Raw genomic sequence first — 21,558 nt, 5'->3', positions numbered from 1 at the left:
TTCTGGTGGTCCAACTCATCCTAGCAGAAATCTAACTTGCTTTGTATTCTGTGAAAACCTCGTAGTCAATATACCTGTCATAGGATCTGTTTATATCATGGGTCATTTGCATAATGAGTCTTTGTTACACAGTCATATTTTTCTGGAATCCCTGTGGGGACAGAATGACTGATATAAGGTCACTCCAAAGTTCCACCTACATATGCTAAACACTAGTCCAGGGGTAGGGAACCTTGGCCCCCAGCTTTTGCAAAACTACAACTTCCATCATGCCTGGACAGCCAAAGCAAGGTTTTCCTACCCCTGCACTATTCTATTCAGCAAAAAAAAAATAAAAAAATGGCTTTGAGACGTATAAATCTGTTTTTGGGCCACTTTACGTTTAAAAAATGGCCCACAAAACTCTGTGACTGCAACTTTTAAATGTATGGCAATACACAAACTATCTGTACTGCACGCCTGCTCCGACATCTAGCATGCCTATAACCTTATTAACATGAACAGCTACATTGTCTCTTTGGCTTATTCAATATTTTATTAAAAGGTAAAAAAAACGAAGCACAGACCCATGGGCCCAACTTACTTATCTGGGAATCTTTTTGAAAGAAAAAAAAAAAGTTAAGTCAAGAAGCAATACTTGAGCTTCAGTGTTCGCTGCAATCTTCATCAACACGTGGACGTTTTGAAAGAGGTTCACCTGGAACAATTCACACACAATTATGTCAAATTCAAAAACACTGTATTTGTCACAATGCTTTCCTAAAAAAAATTAACGTTTTCAAAAAATTGTATGCACCCCAAAATGGTGTGATTAAAAAACTATGGCTCACCCCAAGAAGAGCCCTCACACAGCACCACAGACAAAAAAGATTCTCTGCTTATCACCCTAATCTGACCCATTAAACAAGTTTTTGTTTTGATCATCTTCTACAAAATAACTAAATTTGGTCTTACTGTACTGACTAGTGTTGAGCGAGCACTTAAATGCTCGAGTGCTTGTTACTCAAACATTTTTTTCAATGCTCTGGTACTCGACACAAGTAAACCCCATTGAAGTCAATAGGAGATTTGAACATTTAACCTGGTGCCCCCTGGAAGGTGTCTGGTAAACTTATTAAATATTATTTAAGAGATTAAAATTGTAAAAATGTAATAAGTTTCTGGAAGACGCATTAAACCTCCGGCAGTATGCTGGCAGTTGATTGCATACTGCCGGAGTTCTAATGTGTCTTTTATAGCATTCTGTAAAACCCGAGATGCTCTGCAGCTGCTATAGTAAAGAAAAAATAAAGAAGCCTTACTTTTCAGTGCTCCTTCTGATGCCCCCTGGTCCCCTCCTCAGTGACAGCCTGTTCAGCCAATCAATGTGCTGTCCTGCCACAGCCTGTAATTACCTGAGGGAGCTGGGAAACCAAGGCCGACGGGCATCAGGAAGAGAACCGACAGGTAAGTCTGCTTTATTTTTATTTATTTTTTTACTGTGAAGGTACCCTCAAACAGTTTCAGAGCTCCCAGCATCAAGCATACTTGCACAACACTAGTATTGACCACAGAATAAAGATAACAGTAGAGTAAAAGCCACAAGTAACTTTTTGTTTTTCTGTAAATTATTTGATAAAATAGGGGTGCAATTAAATGCACAAAAAAAAAAAAACAAGCCTTTCCTATGGCTAAAGAAAACTGCTTTGAAACTGATAGCTTAGTAAGTCTTAAAACACGACTAATACCAAACACAAGCTATGAAAGAAGCGTAGTTTAGACTCGCTTAGTTTACCTGTAGTAACAAACACAACCTACCGCAGTCTTTGAGGGAATGCAATTTTTTTTTACATATTTAACTCCTTTTGGGTGCCTTCACACCTACCGGCTCTCACTTCTGCGGATTCGAAACGAGAACCGCTGCGGATCCGGTATCAATTCACCCCTATGATAGCACATATTCGCAGCGGGATTTACATCCCGCTGTAAATATGTGCTTTAACTCCCTGGTGCCCGCAGCCCTGCCGTCGCATCCCCCACATCCCCCCATCAGCCCAGATCAGCTGAGCGGGCCCGGAGCCGGGAGCCCCACTGCAGCCACGCCGCCGAGCAGGTAATGTATGCTTGCGGCGGTGGCTGGCCGGAGATGGGCTGATGGGGGGGATGTGCCGGGGATGGGGGATGCGATGGCGGGGCTGCGGGCACCAGGGAGTTAAAGCACATATTCACAGGGGGATGTTAATCCAGCTGCGAATATGTGCTATCATAGGGGTGAATTAATACCGGATCCGCAACGGTTCTCGCTTCGAATCCGCAGAAGTGAGATCCGCTGTGGATCCGGTAGGTGTGAAGGCACCCTTAAGAAGAAAATTTACTGGCACTGTCTTGTTCAAGCATCATTTACATTACATTTGTCTGTTTTCCCTTATTCAGCAATGTATTATGCTTAAAGGGGTTGACCACTTCATAGTAAAATTGTACAGTATTGGTAATTGAACTCACTGTACTTACGGACAGCAGCTCCCTGTGTGCCTCATAGAGGTAAAATCAGACTTCCCTCCTCCAGGCTGTCCTGCCCTGCTCTGTGGTGAGTGTGTCCATAAGATGGCCGACATGGAGGAGCATGTGACCATGCCCCCCGCCCCCCAGTGTCCACCATAGGCATATACAGGCTCAGTGTTGGACACTTGGGGGTGGGGCATGCTCCTCCATGTCGGCCATCTTATGGACAGACTCACCACTGAGCAGGGCAGCACAACCTGGAGAAGTCTGGAGGAGTCTGATATTAGCTCTATGAGGTACACAGGTTGCTGCTGTAAGTAGGGGCTATGAGTAGACTTGCTAGTACTGTATATGGAACAATTTTACCTAAAAGTGGCCAACCCCTTAAACGTCTGGAAAATCTCTTTTCTGCAACCTAGGTATTTCCTGGGCACTTCAAAACTATGGACATGTTTCTTGAATGTCAAAAGTTTTTAAACAGTCAGGGCCTGGGTGTACAGACACTGACTGATCACTAGAACAAGCCAGGAGAAGCTTGTATTAAGTGGTTAAATGTGATCGAGATGTCCACGCAATGTATGTCTATGGGACACTCCCAGTCATGTGGGGAGAGAAGCAGCGAGAGGAACACCTTTAAGGTAAAATCCAGTCTATATAGCAGTACAGTTATATTCCTTGTGGAAAATCATTCTGATAGTTGCAAATATTGGGGCAGATTTACCACCTATTGCAAGAATACAGTGCCCATCATGCCCTAAGAGTAGAATGCTGTCAGAGCACAATGCCAGTTGTAGTTTTGCAACAGATGGAAAGCCACAGGTTGGGTACAGAGACATAAACGATGCCACAGAAAAATAACTGTGCCTTGTGTCCCAATATTGAAAGCATACAGGGGTATAGTATAGCAGTGCTGCATTATATGAGCATGATGTCTTCATGGTATATCAAAATCTGCTCTGAATGCCGAATCCTTACTATAGATGCCACTCACCTCCATTATCTGTTTGGCCTCCATAAAGAACCTCGGCAGGCAACTGAAAGGTGATGCACATCATCTTCTTGTTAGGAGCGACCTGCCTTACAAGATGGATTGAACAAGTCTCCAGGGTGGTTCCCAGCCTCTCCTCTGCCCGGTCTTTTACTTCCTTCTCTGGATTGTCATCCTTGGAGAAGCCATAGCAGTGCACACTAGGCAGAATGATCTCCTTGTCAGGCTGCTCTGGGAGAAGATGTCTGAAGGCGTCCAGGAATTCCAGAGCCAACGCCGGCAAGTTCATGACAATGTGAAGTTGGTTTTTCCTATCGATAGAGAAAGACTTCATGTATTTTGGCAGCTCCTCTTTTACCACAGTCCTGATGAACTCCCGCCCATCAGTGTTGAAGGCCTGGACTCTCTTGTCCACTTTATTTAGTTTGCAGTTGTGTATGAGCCATTTGTAGGACTCTGGGTTTAAATCGTTGGCAAAAACAATGCAGTTTTTCTTAGCGGCAGGAATAGCGAATGGCCCCACTCCAGCAAACACATCAAACACCACATCCCCGCTCTTCAGGAAACCAGTGATGCGATCGTGCTCTGTACCAAGTCGTGAATTCCAGTAGACTTTGGAAAAATCAAATTCATAAGTGAAGCCATTTTCCTTTACCTGAAATATTAAGACTTTCCCAGTAAGTGCACATAAGACTCAATGACTGCTATGATATGTATGATGTACAGGGCACCAATTGTGCAGAATTAAATGACCTCCTGCATGGCTCTTGGGAACCTGTCAGATTGTGAATACTTACCAGTCACATTTACAATAAGTGAACTTACAGTTTGGGTGTACACAAACCTGATCATTCGGCATTTGAGTCCTGAATCCTGGAGAAGATGGATACAGCCCTAGAGTTGCCTGGAAAACATAGATAAAACCATAGGAGATCCATGGCTGTATCCATGTTGGCCAGGCAGTAAGTTCGCTCATCTTTAGTTGCAACGCAACCCTATTATTTGTTATGCAGTGTAAATCTTTGGCTGCATAACCCATACTAAGTTGCAGGGTAGCCCTAGCCTACAGTGTATCAACTGTATGAAGATATTGGGGGAGATTTATCAAACATGGTGTAAAGTGAAACTGTCTCAGTTGCCCCTAGCAACCAATCAGATTCCACCTTTAATTTTCCAAAGAGTTGTGAGGAATGAAAGGTGGAATCTGATTGGTTGCTAGGGGCAACTGAGACAGTTTCACTTTACACCATGTTTGATAAATGCCCGCCCAATATGTCATGGTGAATTAGCAACAAAGGTAATCTTAGAGCAATGAAAGTCATAAAAAAACACAGCATCCAAAGTTCACCTGCTGTTTAGTAAAGTGTCCAATACATACAGGGAATTCAAGAAACTTAATAAAGTCTCAGCAATGAGCAAAAATGTAAAGTCCCTCAGGACTATAGGGGTTCATGTGGATTTCTTGCAGGTTTATAGCTGCACATTAAAAGAAATTGTTAAAAAACTGCAGTGTGCCTACTGCCCAACAATATAAGGCCATTGTGGAGTTGTTGTAGATGTTGATTTCCTCATTGAAGTCAAGAGGGAAAGTCTGTGATCTACCTGCAGCATCAGATTCTGTATCAAAAGCTCAACATCACACTTCAGTATAGTGCTACATTTGTGTTTGGACCTGCAAATGGCCAAATCAATGATAATAAACCCATTCTGGATTTTTGGCGACTGCATCCAAGCTACCAAGGAGGCGGCTCACATATTCTAAACCTAGAAAGAGGTCACAAAATGAATATTGGGGGTATGTAAAGGAGTAAAAGAACAAAGACTGCACCCTGGATTAAAAAAAAAAAAGTTGCACTAACATATGGAAGTCCATAGCCTTTAAACTTTGACAAATGTAAAACACAAGTCAGACATGAGGAGGTTTGGGGAATTGAGAATAGAAGGTTACTTACTTTTGTCATCATATTCTCCTCCCCAGCCAACACTTCCATCTGGAAGTTTCTATACGTGGAGTCAATTATGTTGGTTTTATTGACAACAGACATAAGACCAGGATTCTTATCCAATATCACCTGACCTGACAGAATGGGGAAAAACACATCTAGGTCACTTCATGTAAATGATTATTGTCTCGTTTTGTATCTAAATATATATTGGGTGTTCTCTCAAACAACAGTGCCACGGCAGATTTGTGTACAATGGCAACAATGTTTTGTTCAGCCCTGGTGTAAATACAGTGGTCAACCAAGGTTTGTATTTAGAGATGAGCGAACCTCGAGCATGCTCGAGTCTATCTGAACCCGAGCATTCGGCATAGCGGGGGCTGCTGAAGTTGGATAAAGGTCTTAAGCTGTCTGGAAAACATTAATACATAGATATGTTTTCCACATAGCCTTAGGGCTTTATCCAAGTTAAGCAGCCACCGCTATGCCGAATGCTCGGGTTCGGATAGACTCGAGCATGCTCGAGGTTCACTCATCTCTACTTGTATTGTTTTAGCAAAATGGCATCATGAGTTATACATACCGATAAGGTTCTTGTAAGGAAGCTGGTGGTCTCGGAGATTCATATGAGCAATATGTCCAACCCGGCTGAAACTGGAGGTGACATCTTGTCCTTTAGGTAAAACAGCTTCTAAGATCTCATCAGTCTTAAAGTTCTCATATGTGAGCGTCAGATCAACCTGTATAACCTGCGGGCTGATGTCCAGCTGCCTGAAAACCTCCCGATCGCGGTCATCAAACGAGTTCTCACATGTGACAAGGAACGGGTCTAGGATAACATTCTTATTGTTTTCATCTTTAGGGTCATCTATTATTCTCTTGAGGTGCGGCCGGTGGATGAGTTTGTGTTTGAGAGATTTCATGACTTTATGAATAATTTCTTTTCTTATTTTAAGAACAGGAACTTGTATAGTTTTAGTGAAGGCGTTGCGGTCCAGATTCACCATCCCGCGAATGCCAGGATTAGGAGCAAACAATCCAGTGTCCTTAGAACTCTCCTCTATGTCTGTCATGGCTGAAAAACGTCCAAATTTCTGGAATGTACAGGATGGGTATCTGTCACAAAACCGCTGCTTGGATTGGTCTAGGACTACTTTCCTGAAAGTTACTGTGCCACAAGAGTAGAGCAGAGCAGCGGACTGGTAACAGTGTCTAATAAGCCTGGAAAAGAAATCAATAAAGTGACAACTTTAAATGTTCTATTCATATTTTATGACCTCTATTATAGCAGTGATCAACCATGGAGCACACTTTCCCCTTTCTCCCCCATTTGCAGTGGATGTACACATGTGGTCACTTACCATTATAATCTAGAGCAATAATATCCTTCAAGACTGTATTAGACTATGGCTCCCTGATGAGCACAGGAATAGTCAGTCGGTCAGATAACATACAGATTCCTCAATACACCAAGTAGTTACAGAATAGTTATTAATAGTAAAACATTTTTAATAAATATACAATAAAAAATATAGATGTAATAGTACTAACATCTTTTATGTCCACCTCCCACATCACAGGCTTAGTACAGCTCCCGGTAGAAAAAGATGGCCAAGGGCACACAGCCACCAACTCATAGAACAATCCTAGAATAGTGTGTATGTTTGTGGCAGAACGAGGTCTTTCCTTCAGATGTGTCATACGGTGTAGTGGCAGATAGCATCAGATGACGTAGATGGAGCACTGATCTATCCCTACTCACTCAGGGAACCAGCAGGGTTAATGCCCCAATAGGGGTGGCCCCAGCTCTGTAGTACCCCAATACCAAGACCCTACACTTACACTCCAATAGCTCCCTACAGGTTTCATCCAGTAGGACTCATCAGGGAAGATACAGAAATATCAGGGTATAATAAAACACCAGGTAGTCTGGTACAAAAGTGGCCTGAAGATGGCCCAGCAGTGGCTGAGACATATCGCTGACACAATCACCCGGCAGCAGATACCATATGGCTGGTTCACCGAGCGATTGGGGTAGATTGGTGCACCCCCTATAAGGATTAATGCTCCATCTACATTGTCCAACGCCATCTACCTCTACATTGTATGACCCATCTGAAGGACATCACTAAACAAAAACAGCACAAGCATATATAAACTGTACTGAAAATCATCCTACACAGAATACTAGAAGGGAGACAAGCCTCCTAGAAACCCACCACTAAACAATTAAAATCCCTTAAAATACAAAGTCATGTACCCTGCCTGCACCCAAGCAAGGGTACCCCCAAACATATAGCTAGCCACAGTAAACACACACCACGGATCCCTTACAAATAGCTGATGATAACATACATAATCAAAAATTTGTAGTACATATATCACCATGTGTGGGGAAAAGTAAGGGTCCATGGGGGAAAGAGCACTAGAGATGAGCGAACCGGGTTCGGGTTTGAGTCGATCCGAACCCGAACGATCAACATTTGATTAGCGGTGGCTGCTGAAGTTGGATAAAGCCCTAAGGCTACGTGGAAATCATGGATATAGTCATTGGCTGTATCTACGTTTTCCAGACAACCTAATCAAATGCCGAAAGTTCGGGTTCGGATGGACTCGAGCATGCTCCAGGTTCGCTCATCTCTAAAGAGGACCCTATGGCTTTCTCAGGAGTGTGATGGTCATACTGTTAGGACAGACATTTTTCCACCACCCACATCTGAAGGTGGTAAGATTCCTTTTGTTATCACATTATACTTGGATTGTTCTATGAGTTGGTGGCTGTGTGCCCTTGGCCATCTTTTACCATATGTAGCTGTGTTAGCATTAGGCCTGTGATAGTAAAGGTCGACACAATGTATCAAGTGCATCTATATTTTTAGTGCATATTAAATATTATGCTTTAATCAGATTATATGGCTTCTTGATGACACAATGTTACTTGTGAGTTGCAATTAAGATGCGTTGTTACAAAGTGACACTGCAATTTTCATGCTGTATAACCAAAGTGCTGACCTAGTCTAATGGTGGTTTTACACGGAACGATGTATCGTTCGAATTTGCCCGATAACGGTCGAATTGGAACGATAATCGTATGTGTAAACGCAGCGAACGATCAAGCGACGAGCGAAAAATCGTTCATTTTGATCTTTCAACAAGTTCTCAAATCGTTGTTGCTCGTTCGCAAAAAATTTGCAGATTGTTCAGTGTAAACATTCTTTCAAAGATTTCCCCTATGTGTGAGAAAGGCTTAAGCGATCGCAAAACGAATATTTCGTACGATGTATCGTTCCGTGTAAACGCCGATCGTTAGAAAAAAAAAAATTGTTCATTCAAAATCGCTAATCGTGCGATTGGGCAAATTATCGCACCGTGTAAAACCACCATAACGTGCAGCTAGTGGGTTAGCATGATTATTCAATAGACACCACATGAGGCTGAGTTACACTGACTACACTGCTTATACCAGTACAGGATCATTGTACAGAAGTCCGTGTAACAGCTGATGGCAGGATGAAGAGTGATTCACAGAGATACCACAGACACCAACTGGATTTCAGCTCAGAAGATTAAGCTCCTTAAAACTGAAAAGTGGTCAACTACAGAGTCACTTTAAGTAGCTTCTTAAACACATTGCATTATTTTCTTGCCTATACTCATCTATTATAATCCAGAGCTGCACTCACAACAGGAGCCCCAGGGGACCAAGATAGGCGACTATGTGTTTTGGGGTTTTTTTTCTAGCCCACCAGCAGCAATATATAAAGTTTTTTTTAAGTCTTCACATAACCCCATTTAATGCTGTGGAGTCTGCCCAGCTGTAACTGCAGAATTTACACAAGAAAATCCACTTAAAAAAATCTACTGTACATTATGGCACATAGGAAAGAAACCTAAGGCCAGTCTCACATCACATGTTTCAGTCACAATATACAGACATATCTCGGGCCTTGTGAACTATTTTACACATTGTGGTCAAACGGTTTTGGTTAAAAATTTTGTAATTTTGTCAGTTTTACATAAAACTGCTGAATAAAAGGTTTGTGAATCAGTGTAAGTGTAAGGCTTCGTTTTAAGGATTTGGTTATAAATCATGGCAAAAAAACACCATAAAGTGGCACATAGATCATGGGTCTCCAAACTGCGGCCCTCCAGCCGTTGAAATACTACATTTCCCATCATTCCTGGCCAGCCAAATCCAAAGCTTTAGCTGTCCAGGCATAATAGTGGGAATTGTTGTTTTGCAACAGCTGGAGGACCGCATTTTGAAGACCCATTAAATAGATCATTCATGTCAAACTCTGGCCCGCGGTGCCATTATTTTTGGCCCGCCATTCAATTCAGAGTTTGAATTACATCTGGCCCGCCATGGCTACTATAAACAAGACTATGGGGAGGGCTGGCTACTATATAAAACACTATGGGGGAGGGCTGGCTACTATACAAGAGACTTAAGGGGAGGGCTGGCTACTATATGAGACTACTGAGGAGGGCTAGCTACTATAAACAAGACTGTGGGGAGGGCTGGCTACTATATAAGAGACTATGGGGGAGGGCTGGCTACTATACAAGAGACTATGGGGGAGGGCTGGCTACTACACAAGAGACTATGGGGGAGGGCTGGCTACTATACAAGAGACTATGGGGGAGGGCTGGCTACTATATAATAGACTATGGGGGGTGGCTACTATATGAGACTACAAGGGAGGGCTGGCTACTATATGTGACTACAGGGGAGGGCTGGCTACTATACAAGAGACTAAAGGGGAGGGCTGGCTACTATATGTGACTACAGGGGAGGGTTGGCTACTATACAAGAGACTAAAGGGGAGGGCTGGCTACTATACAAGAGACTATGGGGGGTGGCTACTATATGAGATTACAGGGGAGGGCTGGCTACTATATGAGACTATGGGAGAGGGCTGGTTATTATATAAGAGACTACAGAGGGGAAAGCGGGCTACTATGTGAGACTACATTGGAGGGCTGGCTACTATATGAGACTATTGGGGAGGGCTGGCTACTATATGAGACTATGGGGGAGGGCTGGCTACTATATGAGACCATTGGGGAGGACTGGCTACTATATGAGACTACTGGGGAGGGCTGGCTACTATACAAGAGACTAAAGGGGAGGGCTGGCTACTATATAAGAGACTATGGGGGGGTGGCTACTATATGAGACTACAAGGGAGGGCTGGCTACTATATGAGACTACAGGGGAGGGCTGGCTACTATACAAGAGACTAAAGGGGAGGGCTGAATACTATACAAGAGACTATGGGGGGGGGTGGCTACTATATGAGATTACAGGGGAGGGCTGGCTGCTATATAAGAGACTATGGGGGGGGGGGGCTGGCTTTTATATAAGAGACTATAGGGAGGGCTGGCTTCTATATGAGACTATGGGGAGGGCTGGCTATTATATAAGAGACTACAGGGGAGGGCTGGCTACTATGTGAGACTATGAGACTACAGGGGAGGGCTGGCTACTATATGAGATTACAGGGGACGGCTGGCTACTATATAAGAGACTATGGGGGGAGGGCCAGCTACTATAAAAGAGACTATGGGGGAGGGCTGGCTACTATATGAGACTATGGGGGAGGGCTGGCTACTATATGAGACTATGGGGGAGGGCTGGCTACTATATGAGACCATTGGGGAGGACTGGCTACCATATGGGACTATTAAGGAGGGCTGGTTACTATAGGAGACTATTTTGGAGGGCTGGCTACTATATAGGACACTTGGGGGGGCTGGCTACTATTTGGGCACTACTGGGAGGGCTGGCTACTATGTCTGGCAATTTTGGTTGGGTTGGCTACTACATGGGGCAATATTGGGGGTTTTGGCTATTACATGGGTTGGGGTTTAATCATATCATAGCAATTTAAAGGGACTGTACCACCAGGCCCAGGCTGAAGCACTGGAGGCGGGCCGGCCCACCCTTAGTGGGAAGAAACCCTAGTCCCTCTATGATAGGGTTCCATTGATTCTAATGGAGTCACGTCATGGAGGGGCTGGAGTTTCTTCCCACTGGGGGTGGGTCGGCCCGCCTCCAGTGCTTCAGCCTGGGCCTGGTGGTACAGTCACTTTAATATGTCATTTATCATAGTGCACAGCGCTGGGAGACTCACACCAGTGCCAGGAACAACGCACACTGCTCTGACAGTGCCGGGACCACACCATTCACGCTTCAATAATTACCAAGGTTGGCCCGCGACTTTGTCCAATTTTTTAATTTTGGCCCACTGTGTTTTTGAGTTTGACACCCCTGACATAGATGGTCAAGGAGGCACAAAACTTATTAGAGGGGTTCTCACACAGCTCTTTAAATAACTGTGTGGTGCTGGACGCCCTCCCATCTAACGCAATATAGCTATATTATGGTGGACAACCCCTTTAATACAAAGTGCACTGGAGGAAAATGCTTCCTGTTTTGATTGTCTCTATGCAAATCTACACTTGCCATAAGCAGGCATACCTGTACACCAAGACTTCCACCAATTTCTGGCACACACTATAGGAAATGTATTCTTTACAAGGCCGCACCCCTTTCACCTTCATCGGCACTTTTGTAAAGTGACACAAATAATGCAAAATTGAAAAATGTGGCAAATGTTTTCTGCAACTGTGACTAAAATAAGCTACTCATATACATTAGAATACTGGTGAGTAAACTACCCCCAGATAATATAACATGGCTACTAAAACCAGCTTTGCCCTACCAGTTGGTTGTCAGACACAGTGGGGCAGTTAACAGGGTGAGTCTGACAACCACCTTGTTGGCTGTTTCCAATAGCAACCAGCTTAGCTGTAAATACAGCTGTTAACTATAATACAAGGACTAGTATCATACAGCCAATACAGTTACAAAGCTGTAACCTATAGGTCATTACTCCAAGCCCTCAATGAGCCTGTGAGACAATTTATGGCTGTGGCTAGTAAGGAACCATAAGTCCAAGCACAGCTGTAACCCATACAATGCTGAGGCTAGCAACGTGTCCCGCTGGGACTTGTAGTGTCGCACATCACCGCCTCGCTCACCTCATGCTGCGGGCTCTCCATGCTGGCGGTTACGTCATCACTCCGCGACTGAGGGCAAAGCCGGCAGCCACGTGACTCATCGGCGTGCGGCCCCCGGAGTCACATGACTGGTTGCAGTAAACAGGAAGCAGCAGGAGGCGATCAGCTGCAGAGGCCGGGCTGCCGGGATGTCAGCAGCACCGTGTGATCTCTGAGCTCATTGCCTCTAGATTAGGACCTCCGCCTCCTCTCAGGACCCGGCGCAGGATAACAATGCTCCGGGCTGAACACACCATCAATGCAAGTTATGGGCACCATGTATCTGCTCAGGATGAGACCGCTCCACTGCTGGGCAATGTGAGTTGTGCTATATCCCAAGGTTTATCATTGACCTAATGAGGTTGCAGATCATTGATATAAACACGTTTTATACATCCTTTTTAATGTCCATAATGACAGCCTGTGTGTAAGGTTCATTGACACAGAAAGATTATCTGCCAAAGATTTGAAGCCAAAGCCAGAAACAGACTATAAACAGAGATCAGGTCACGAAGGAAAGACTGGATTTCTCCTCTTTTCAAATCCATTCCTGGCTTTGGCTTCAAATCTTTGGCAGATAATCTTTCTGTGTAAATGGACCCTTATACCTTGAATAGGACTTTGTGGTCACTTCTGGTGGGTTGTTACTTTGTGGATGATGACTGTCAGTGTCCTCTTAGGACAATGTGCATTATTGGGGGCCAATGCCATGGGTTTAGGACAGGGATGGAGAACCTGTGATCAGTGGGGGTCCCAGCAGCTAGACCTCCACATATCAGCCACTCATAATCTATTCTGGTGGATAGGTCATATATTTTTATCTTGGGATAACCCTCTTAACATTACACTTAACCCGACTCTTTAAAGTGCCAACTAGTAACAATGTGAGTATTTTCTCAGTCTGTATTTTAATAGCTTACAACATTCATGTTATATCTATTGTGAAACTACAACTCCCAGCAGGCTCTAACATCCAGAGGGATGTAGTTTCACAGGTTGCAGCTCAGTGCTGTAGACAGTGATCCCCGACCTCCCACCATCTATTGTTATTCATGGCTTTGTCTGGAGAGTCTAGATAACATATATTTTACATACTCTGCATATCTAAGCACTTACTGTATCTTATCGTGGGACAACAATGCTGAATAGCTGCCTGTACAGCTTCTTCTTTACATGTCTACACTCCCAGCCCTCCTGGACTGACTACAGCTCTATAAACTGGAGGCGCAGAGAGAAAGAAAAGGAACCCGACTGGGTGACTCCACTGAACCACTATATTATTATATCGTATCAGAGAAGTTGTATGGTTACTGGTAAATACTGCGACAATCAGCCATAGCATTAGGATACTGTGTTGGTTTCCCTTATGATGCCAGAGAAGCTCTGAATTCTTGAGGCTTGGGTGCTGAAGGTGTCCTGTGGTATGTGGCACCATAACGTTACTAGCAGACCTGGAAAGTTGTGAAGTGCGTCCTCCATGGATCAGACCTGCTTTTCTAGCACATTTTACAGAAGAATTGAGATGTGGGGAATTTAGAGGCCAAGTCAATACCTTGACCTCTTTGTCACAGGAGTGGTTCTTAGAACATGACAGTTTAGTATGTGTCAAAGTAACATCTACATGAGGCCAAGATCCAAGGTTCCCAGCATAACATTGTCTAGATCATCACCCTGCCTCCACAAGCTTGTCTTCTTCCCATAGTTCATCCTGGTGCCATCTCTTTTCCCAAGTCAGTAACGCACCCAACAGTAAACACCTGGTTGTCTTAATGCAATTCTTCAGATCAGGCCGCCATCTTCCATTGCTCTATGGTCCAGTCCTGATGCTCATCGCTTGCAGACTTTATTGGTGGTGGACAGTGGTCATTATGTGCACCCTGACTATCGGGGGCTACACATGTTCCATACACAGCAAGTTTTATTGCCCTGTATATTCTGCCCTACAGCAGCTCTTCAATTGGATCTATGCAGATGGGCTAGCCTTTACTCCCCATGTGCTAACCACTTTATACCAGAAACACCAAGACCTGCTGTTATGGAGTTGTTCTGACTTAATTTTGGGTCTTGTCACAGTTGGTCAGACCCTTACAGTCATCCATATTTCCTGCTTCCGACGTATCCTCTTCAAGAACTGACGGATCATTAGCTGCTTGATATATTCCAATATTTGACAGCGCCATGCTTAACATTCATCTGTACTGGGAGGTATAGTTTGGCTGAGAGTTGTTGTAGGTGGATGACGCCTTACCACCACGGAAACGTTTATTTACACTCGCTGGTGTCCTACAGACTACAGTATGATTTAGTCTCTTCTCTCCATGGTGTTTCTCTAAGAAAATAATATAAAAAAAAGGATGTAAAGATGAGTTTGTTATTCTTGTCTTGCAGAGACCACAGAGAAGGTCATCCCCCGGAACATCTTTTGGATTGTCCGTGTTTAATCTAATGAACGCCATCATGGGAAGTGGGATCCTCGGCTTGTCATATGCCATGGCCAACACCGGAATAATTGGATTTAGGTCGGTATCTTCTTTAGTATTGCAGTTAGACTGGATTTACAAGGCAGTGATACAAACATAACACCTGAAAGCCACTTATACTTTGATCACTGTATAACTGGGTGGGATTGGGCCTGTTTTGCTAGTTATGGACGTTACTAGTGTCTGGTGTGCCATAAGCAGTATACAGGTAACCGTAAACAGCAGGTTTTATTCTGGTGATTTGCACGGCAGAGGCATATAGATCTGCTAATCTCCTGCTCTATTATTGCATTGCTCCAGCTTCTACATGCAAGCATCCCAGTAAGATATATAGTAACACACTGAAATGTATAATTATTTATGGGTTTTTGTAATGTACTTAATCACTGAGTTGAGAAGAAAACCCTTTTAAAATTTCACTTTTATTTCATAAGTTAAAATAAAAAACCTTAGACACACGTGACTCACCACCTACTCTGTATCGGCCACCATCCTATTTCTATGTGTTCTGACCTTTATACATAATTATCGCAACATGTAAACAGTATTTGTAAATATTGCACCAGTCCTTATACTTTATTGCACTTCTAATTGCACTATTCCACTGGTTCCTTTAGCTTAGTCCTATAGTGCAAGTATGCTTTTGTAAACAGGAGACTTCTTAGTGCAATATAACAGATATGATAATATAGTTTTTACTTTCCTTTTGGTAGATATAGTCTTTCTCTTGAGGACCCAACGCCGTTTCCATCGCCACTTTTCATCAGGGGTCTTTGTTTAGCATAATTTTTAAGGCACTTGCTGTACATGTGCGTACGGCTCTGATGGCGGCCGCCATCAGAGCCGTACGCACATGTACAGCAAGTGCCTTAAAAATTATGCTAAACAAAGACCCCTGATGAAAAGTGGCGATGGAAACGGCGTTGGGTCCTCAAGAGAAAGACTATATCTACCAAAAGGAAAGTAAAAACTATATTATCATATCTGTTATATTGCACTAAGAAGTCTCCTGTTTACAAAAGCATACTTGCACTATAGGACTAAGCTAAAGGAACCAGTGGAATAGTGCAATTAGAAGTGCAATAAAGTATAAGGACTGGTGCAATATTTACAAATACTGTTTACATGTTGCGATAATTATGTATAAAGGTCAGAACACATAGAAATAGGATGGTGGCCGATACAGAGTAGGTGGTGAGTCACGTGTGTCTAAGGTTTTTTATTTTAACTTATGAAATAAAAGTGAAATTTTAAAAGGGTTTTCTTCTCAACTCAGTGATTAAAGATATATAGTAACAAATAGCTCACTTTTTGGTCACTTAGTTTCTGTAGAACATTACAGATTTCAGTGTATATTTTTACATATGGAGCTCTGACTTTGTGTAAAGCCAGTTCCAGTGCAATGTCAATGCACTCTCCCATCCAGTCCAGAGGCTGATCAGTCACTTTGGACATGGCAATGTTTTTATTATAAAATCAGAGGGGTAAATAAGCCATAAGGGGACCTTGTCATTACTATCATGCTGCCTGAACCACAAGTCATAAAGGTGGGCCCATGTGGCTTCCCCCTACCCCATGAGCCTTACCTGATAGATCTGTTGCTGTACCCACGCAGGAAGCGATCTATCAATGGAGACCAACAGGCAGAAGCCACCAGGGAGCACCTTGATGACTTTTGGTATAGAAAGCATTAAAGTTACCATATTTTATATTCACTGCAAACCAGTTCTGTCATGTCTATTAACTTTTGATATGTCAAAAGTTAAGATAGCACCACAAATACAGGTTATAGCTGGGTATTCGCTTCACTCCCGGCTCTCTGTCTGATATTATAGCAGTCTATAAAGCGCGGCCACTGGGGAGTAAAATGCATGCCCAACTACAACTCACGATTGCTGTGGTTCCTTGGCATTAAACCATTGAAACTTTGTGCATCTAAAGTGATTGAGCAAAAAGTGTCTGTTCTGTACATGGTAATGAAAGAGGAAGCGGTCAGCGGTCAGCGGTCAGCGGTCTCTTTGCTGACTAGTGGAAGAACGTCTCGTGCTGATCTCTCATGAGTCCTGATTTCCATCCACTGGTTCCATACATCTGAATGAATACACTCAGACATTATGTGACTAATAATTCACAACCAGGTCAAAGTGTGTCACATACAATAAAGCTGAAATAACAATTATTAGAATCTGTTGTGTTCTACTGAATTCCCAAATATATGTGCTGTATATTTGAATATAATGCAAAAAAAACAACCAAAAAACAGGTCTTTCTTTTTTGCCCCTTAGTATACTGCTGCTCATAGTCGCTCTCTTGGCTACCTACTCCATTCATCTGTTGCTTTGTTTGTGCATTTATACAGGTAAGTTAGTGACTGGTCATGCTGGTTGTGCTGCCAGGCCATGCTTTGGCATTGTTATGTCTGTGTGATATGTAGATCAGGGCAGAGGTGTCTAACCTACAGCTGTTGCAAAACTGCAATTCCTATTATGCCTGAACAGTAAAAGCCACAGCTGGAGAGTCTGAGATTTGACACGTATGTCCTGGTACAGCGAACCTTCAGCCCTCCTGATGTTGCAAAACTACAATTCCCATCATGCCTGGACAACCAAAGATATGGCTTTCACTGCCCAGCTATGATGGGAATTGTAGTTTTGCAACAGCTGGAGTACAGAAGTTTCACCATCACTGTCCTAGGGCATCATGTATCTAGGTTCTGTTTCTCAGACAGTTATGTGCATGATTTTGAAGGAGTTTTACTAAAGAGATTGAAAACAAGTAAATGATCAATGTCTGTAAAAGGGAATCTGCTCGCTATAAGCTTTAGCTTATGATGGGAGTTGTAGTTTTGCATCTGTTGGAGTGCTGCGTTTTTGACACCTGCGGTCTTAGGGCCTTTGCAGAATTCATAAAGTAAGGTTTTTATTGTGGGCTGAAGAGTCTAGAAGGCTGGGCTGAGCTGCTGAAATGTGCCACTTCATCCTGGAATATACTGACCTATATACAGCAGCTACACAGAAGACCACCATTTCCATATAGACTTAGGAAATGGGCCTAGTCCATTTTATATTATGTCCCCCAGTACAGTTTTTGCTTTTAAATTAATTATTTATAGTTTGTGTGGTTGTCCTATTATTAAATGAAGATATATATTTGTATAGTGTGCACTTATTTGGCTACTAGCATGGCTCACAAGTGATCATTAAGTATGTAGATAGGTTATCCCAAGATTAACACTAGTCCACAGGATTGGTGATAGCTATCTGGTCCTTAGGAGTCCAACCACCGGCCGATCACAAGAATAAAGGTAATTTGTCCCTTGACTGAATGAAATAGTATCACAATATCACACATGCTTCTAATCATCCCAGCAGTTAGACCCTAGTAATCCTATACTTATGGCCTATCCTGTGGATAGATGATACATCTTGGGATAACCTGTTTTAAAAGAAAAATAGTTAGTCCCTGATACTCCTGTTATATGTCTAGTAACTCTTCACATCCTTTATATTTGCAAAACACTAAACTTTTAATGCTTTTAAAAACATGAACCTTGTGCGTGGATATCCAGTGCAGATAGCCCATCGTGTAATCTCTAAAAATGCTGTGTCAAAGAGTCTGTGCAAAGGCCATCTAATTTAGTCTGCTTTACATAGCCTCTCACATGCTCACACAACACTATGACAAATTTCGTCTGCTTTGCTAAACCTGCTAAAAACCTCTAAAATATTTATTAATGCAATGTACAAATGGAAATATGCTACAGAAAACTGACCTCAAACAACCCAGTGCGAGCCCAGATTAGAAGAAAAATGTACCGTTTTGTTCACTTTGGCCATTGTAGGCTGTGCAGAAGCTGACCACATTGTCTGTACGACAGCTGCACAATGACAAACAAGTACTGAACAAGAGCAGACCAGGATAAACAAACTACCTGGATTACTTATGCAGCCCTTTAGTTTCATCACTGTCGGCTCCATGTCGTCCATTTGGGGTCCATTTACACAGAAAGATTTTCTGACAGATTATCTGCCAAAGATTTGAAGCCAAAGCCAGGAATGGATTTGAAAAGAGGAGAAATCTCAGGCTTTTCTTTATGGACCTGTTCTCTGTTTATAGTTTGTTCCTGGCTTTGGCTTCAAATCTTTGGTAGATAATCTTTCTGTGTAAATAGACCCTTACACAGGGTGATGTGCAACCTATAACAATGATTTCACTGGCTGCACAAAAGGTTAGCAGACTGCTGCCCTTTTTAGGCTTTGTTTAAACACCTTGCATTTTCATTGCAGTTATTTTTACAGTATAGAAAATTTCACTGCAATGGTAATGGGATGTGTGAACAGAGCCTTGCACCAAGCTATTTATTGGACATGAGCATTTCTATGAATCTGCAGTATCGGCAAAGTGGACAGGACTTTTAAGGAGAAGTCAGACGAAAATTTTTATTTAAAGTATTGAATTGCCCCCCAAAAGTTATACATATCACCAATATACACTTATTATGGGAAATGCTTATAAAGTGCTTTTTCCCCTGCACTTACTACTGCATCAAGGCTTCACTTCCTGGATAAAATAGTGATGTCACAACCCGACTCCCAGAGCTGTGCGGGCTGTGGCTGCTGGAGAGGATGATGGCAGAGGGATGCTCAGTGTCCCTCCAGTGCCCTGTGTCCCTCAGTGTCCCCCTGCCATCATCCTCTCCAGCAGCCACAGCCCGCACAGCTCTGGGAGTCGGGTCGTGACATCACTATTTTATCCAGGAAGTGAAGCCTTGATGCAGTAGTAAGTGCAGGGGAAAAAGCCCTTTATAAGCATTTCCCATAATCAGTGTATATTGGTGATTTGTATAACTTTTGGGGGCAATACAATACTTAAATATTTTCGTCACAATTCTCCTTTTCAGGGTTATTCCAGTGTGCCACATTTTTTAAAAATAACGCTAGGGCTGGTGAGAGAGAGAAAAAAAGTAATACTTACCTGCCCCATTTCCTTGCAGGTCCTTCTGTGGCTCTATTTGGTTAACCAATGCTCATTTCTTTTGCCTGCTTCTGAGATCATTGGTTGAGACAGGACAGCAGTGTGGCCAGTGATTGGCTGAATGGGATCTTCCTGGCACTATGTCTCGTCTCAGAAGCAGGCTGAAGAGATGAGTACCTTGGGATGAGAAGTCCCCAGCTTAGGAGTTGCAGTAGAACCTACTGGGGAATGGAACCCTGGCATTTATAAAATACACCTTTTATAAAATCCCATCTACATTCTTAATCCTCAGCATGACCATTAACGCAGTGCTTCTCAATTCCAGCCCTCATGTCAGGTCATGCTTTGAGGATTTCCTTAGTTTATCACAGGTGATATAATTATACTCAGTGCATCAGGTATTATCACAGGTGTTCTTTGTATGGGATATCCTCAAAACATGACCTGTTGGTGGCCATGAGGACTGGAATTGAGAACTAAGAGCACTTTTACACCATCTGATGTCAGGCAGGAAACTAGGGCCAATAAGAGATCAGCACTCAATTGTGCAGCCATTTAAATGCATTAGTATCAGGCGCACATTCCCTATTTAGACAGCGAGATGTGCAGACGGTAGATAATTTAGAAGATTCAATCAGCCGATGAACAAGCTTGTTCATTGGCTGATTGTTGGCTCTTTATTGGGTAAATGAGTGTTCTGAGGGTGCCTTTACACAGAGATTTATCTGACAGATCATTGAAGCCAAAGTCAGGAACAGATCATAAAGGAAAGACTGAGATTTCTCCTCTTCTCAAATCCATTCCTGGCTTTGGCTTCAAAAATCTGTCAGATTAATCTGTCTGTATAAAGGCACCGTGAGGAACATACATTACTAGTAATCAGCACCTTTAAAAAGACCCTAAAACTGTGTTCACACTTTGCAGTTTTTGTCTTGATTGGTTCTCTTGAAAGACATGGGAGTTCATGTACAAATAGCCTAATGATGAACTCATATTTTACTTTTCTATTTGCAGCCGTCACATCGTATGAGGACCTCGGCCTTCTTGCGTTTGGCTCTCCTGGAAAGGTATGATTGATTGTAAAAAGAAAAAAATTTAAATGGCGAGAAAATGATGATCATCAAAGACTAAGGGCCCTATTCCACTGGACGATTATCGTTTGCATATCATTAACGATTAACGATCGCAAACGACCACTATTGCGAAAGACCTGAAAACGTTCACTCATTTCCATTGAACGATAATCGTTACTTATGATCGTAATTGCGATCGTTTTTTCTTCGCTATTTATTCGCTATTGCATTCGTATCTATTGCGAACGACCGAACGATGTCTTATTCAACGCGAACGATTTGCGAACGAGCAACGATAAAAATAGGTCCAGGTCTTATAAAGCGATCAACGATTTCTCGTTCGGTCGTTAATCGTTAACTGCATTTCAACCGAACGATTATCGTTTAGATTCGAACGATTTAACGATAATCTGAACGATAATCGTCCAGTGGAATAGGGCCCTAAATCAGAGACTCCTGCAGTTTGATTCTTGTGGACAAAAACAACCATAAATTCTAGATTAGACATTTCCAAATAGTGATTTAAAAAAAAAATATATATATATTTTGCATTA

General features: G+C 42.8%; 2 protein-coding genes across 5 annotated transcripts in view; one reads left to right on the top strand and one right to left on the bottom strand.

Moving 5' to 3' along the window:
* Nucleotides 1–446: 446 nt before the first annotated feature.
* Nucleotides 447–12,519, bottom strand: TRMT5 (tRNA methyltransferase 5). 2 transcript variants are annotated; one of them, XM_069951239.1, is made up of 6 exons: nt 12,396–12,433; nt 11,897–11,984; nt 5,996–6,633; nt 5,422–5,546; nt 3,473–4,124; nt 447–697 (listed from the first exon to the last, which is right to left on the bottom strand). In XM_069951239.1, the coding sequence occupies exons 2-6, from the start codon at nt 11,977–11,979 to the stop codon at nt 645–647; spliced, it is 1,551 nt and encodes a 516-aa protein (XP_069807340.1). In that variant the 5' UTR covers nt 11,980–11,984; nt 12,396–12,433; the 3' UTR covers nt 447–644. The 2 variants fall into 2 exon arrangements, with proteins under 2 accessions (XP_069807340.1, XP_069807341.1); XM_069951240.1 differs by lacking the exons at nt 11,897–11,984; nt 12,396–12,433 and adding an exon at nt 12,460–12,519 and having other exon boundaries at nt 449–697.
* Nucleotides 12,520–12,557: 38 nt separating this feature from the next.
* SLC38A6 (solute carrier family 38 member 6) overlaps nt 12,558–21,558 on the top strand; it is a 43,494-nt gene continuing 34,493 nt past the window's right edge. For 2 of the 3 annotated variants that reach the window (XM_069951242.1, XM_069951243.1), the window contains exons 1-4: nt 12,559–12,795; nt 14,866–14,996; nt 17,243–17,316; nt 20,946–20,998. In XM_069951242.1, coding sequence (XP_069807343.1) covers nt 12,712–12,795; nt 14,866–14,996; nt 17,243–17,316; nt 20,946–20,998 — 342 coding nt within the window. In that variant the 5' untranslated portion in view covers nt 12,559–12,711. Of the gene's footprint in view, nt 12,796–14,865; nt 14,997–17,242; nt 17,317–20,945; nt 20,999–21,558 lie in introns of all 3 variants that reach the window. The other variant, XM_069951244.1, reaches the window with a different exon arrangement.

This window comes from Dendropsophus ebraccatus, chromosome 13 (assembly GCF_027789765.1).
Source record: "Dendropsophus ebraccatus isolate aDenEbr1 chromosome 13, aDenEbr1.pat, whole genome shotgun sequence".
NCBI classification, from domain to species: domain Eukaryota; kingdom Metazoa; phylum Chordata; class Amphibia; order Anura; family Hylidae; genus Dendropsophus; species Dendropsophus ebraccatus.
This window is presented reverse-complemented; position numbering and strand designations above follow the sequence as displayed.

Bases quoted from the DNA above. Each gene is read 5' to 3' on its own strand.
- TRMT5 (XM_069951239.1), bottom strand. From the start codon at position 11,979: ATGAAGGTGAAAGGGGTGCGGCCTTGTAAAGAATACATTTCCTATAGT. The intron at 4,125-5,421 runs GTAAGTAACCTT...TTAATATTTCAG, and splicing joins AGGAGAATATGATGACAAAA to GTAAAGGAAAATGGCTTCAC. The intron at 698-3,472 runs GTGAGTGGCATC...GAATTGTTCCAG, and splicing joins AGGCCAAACAGATAATGGAG to GTGAACCTCTTTCAAAACGT.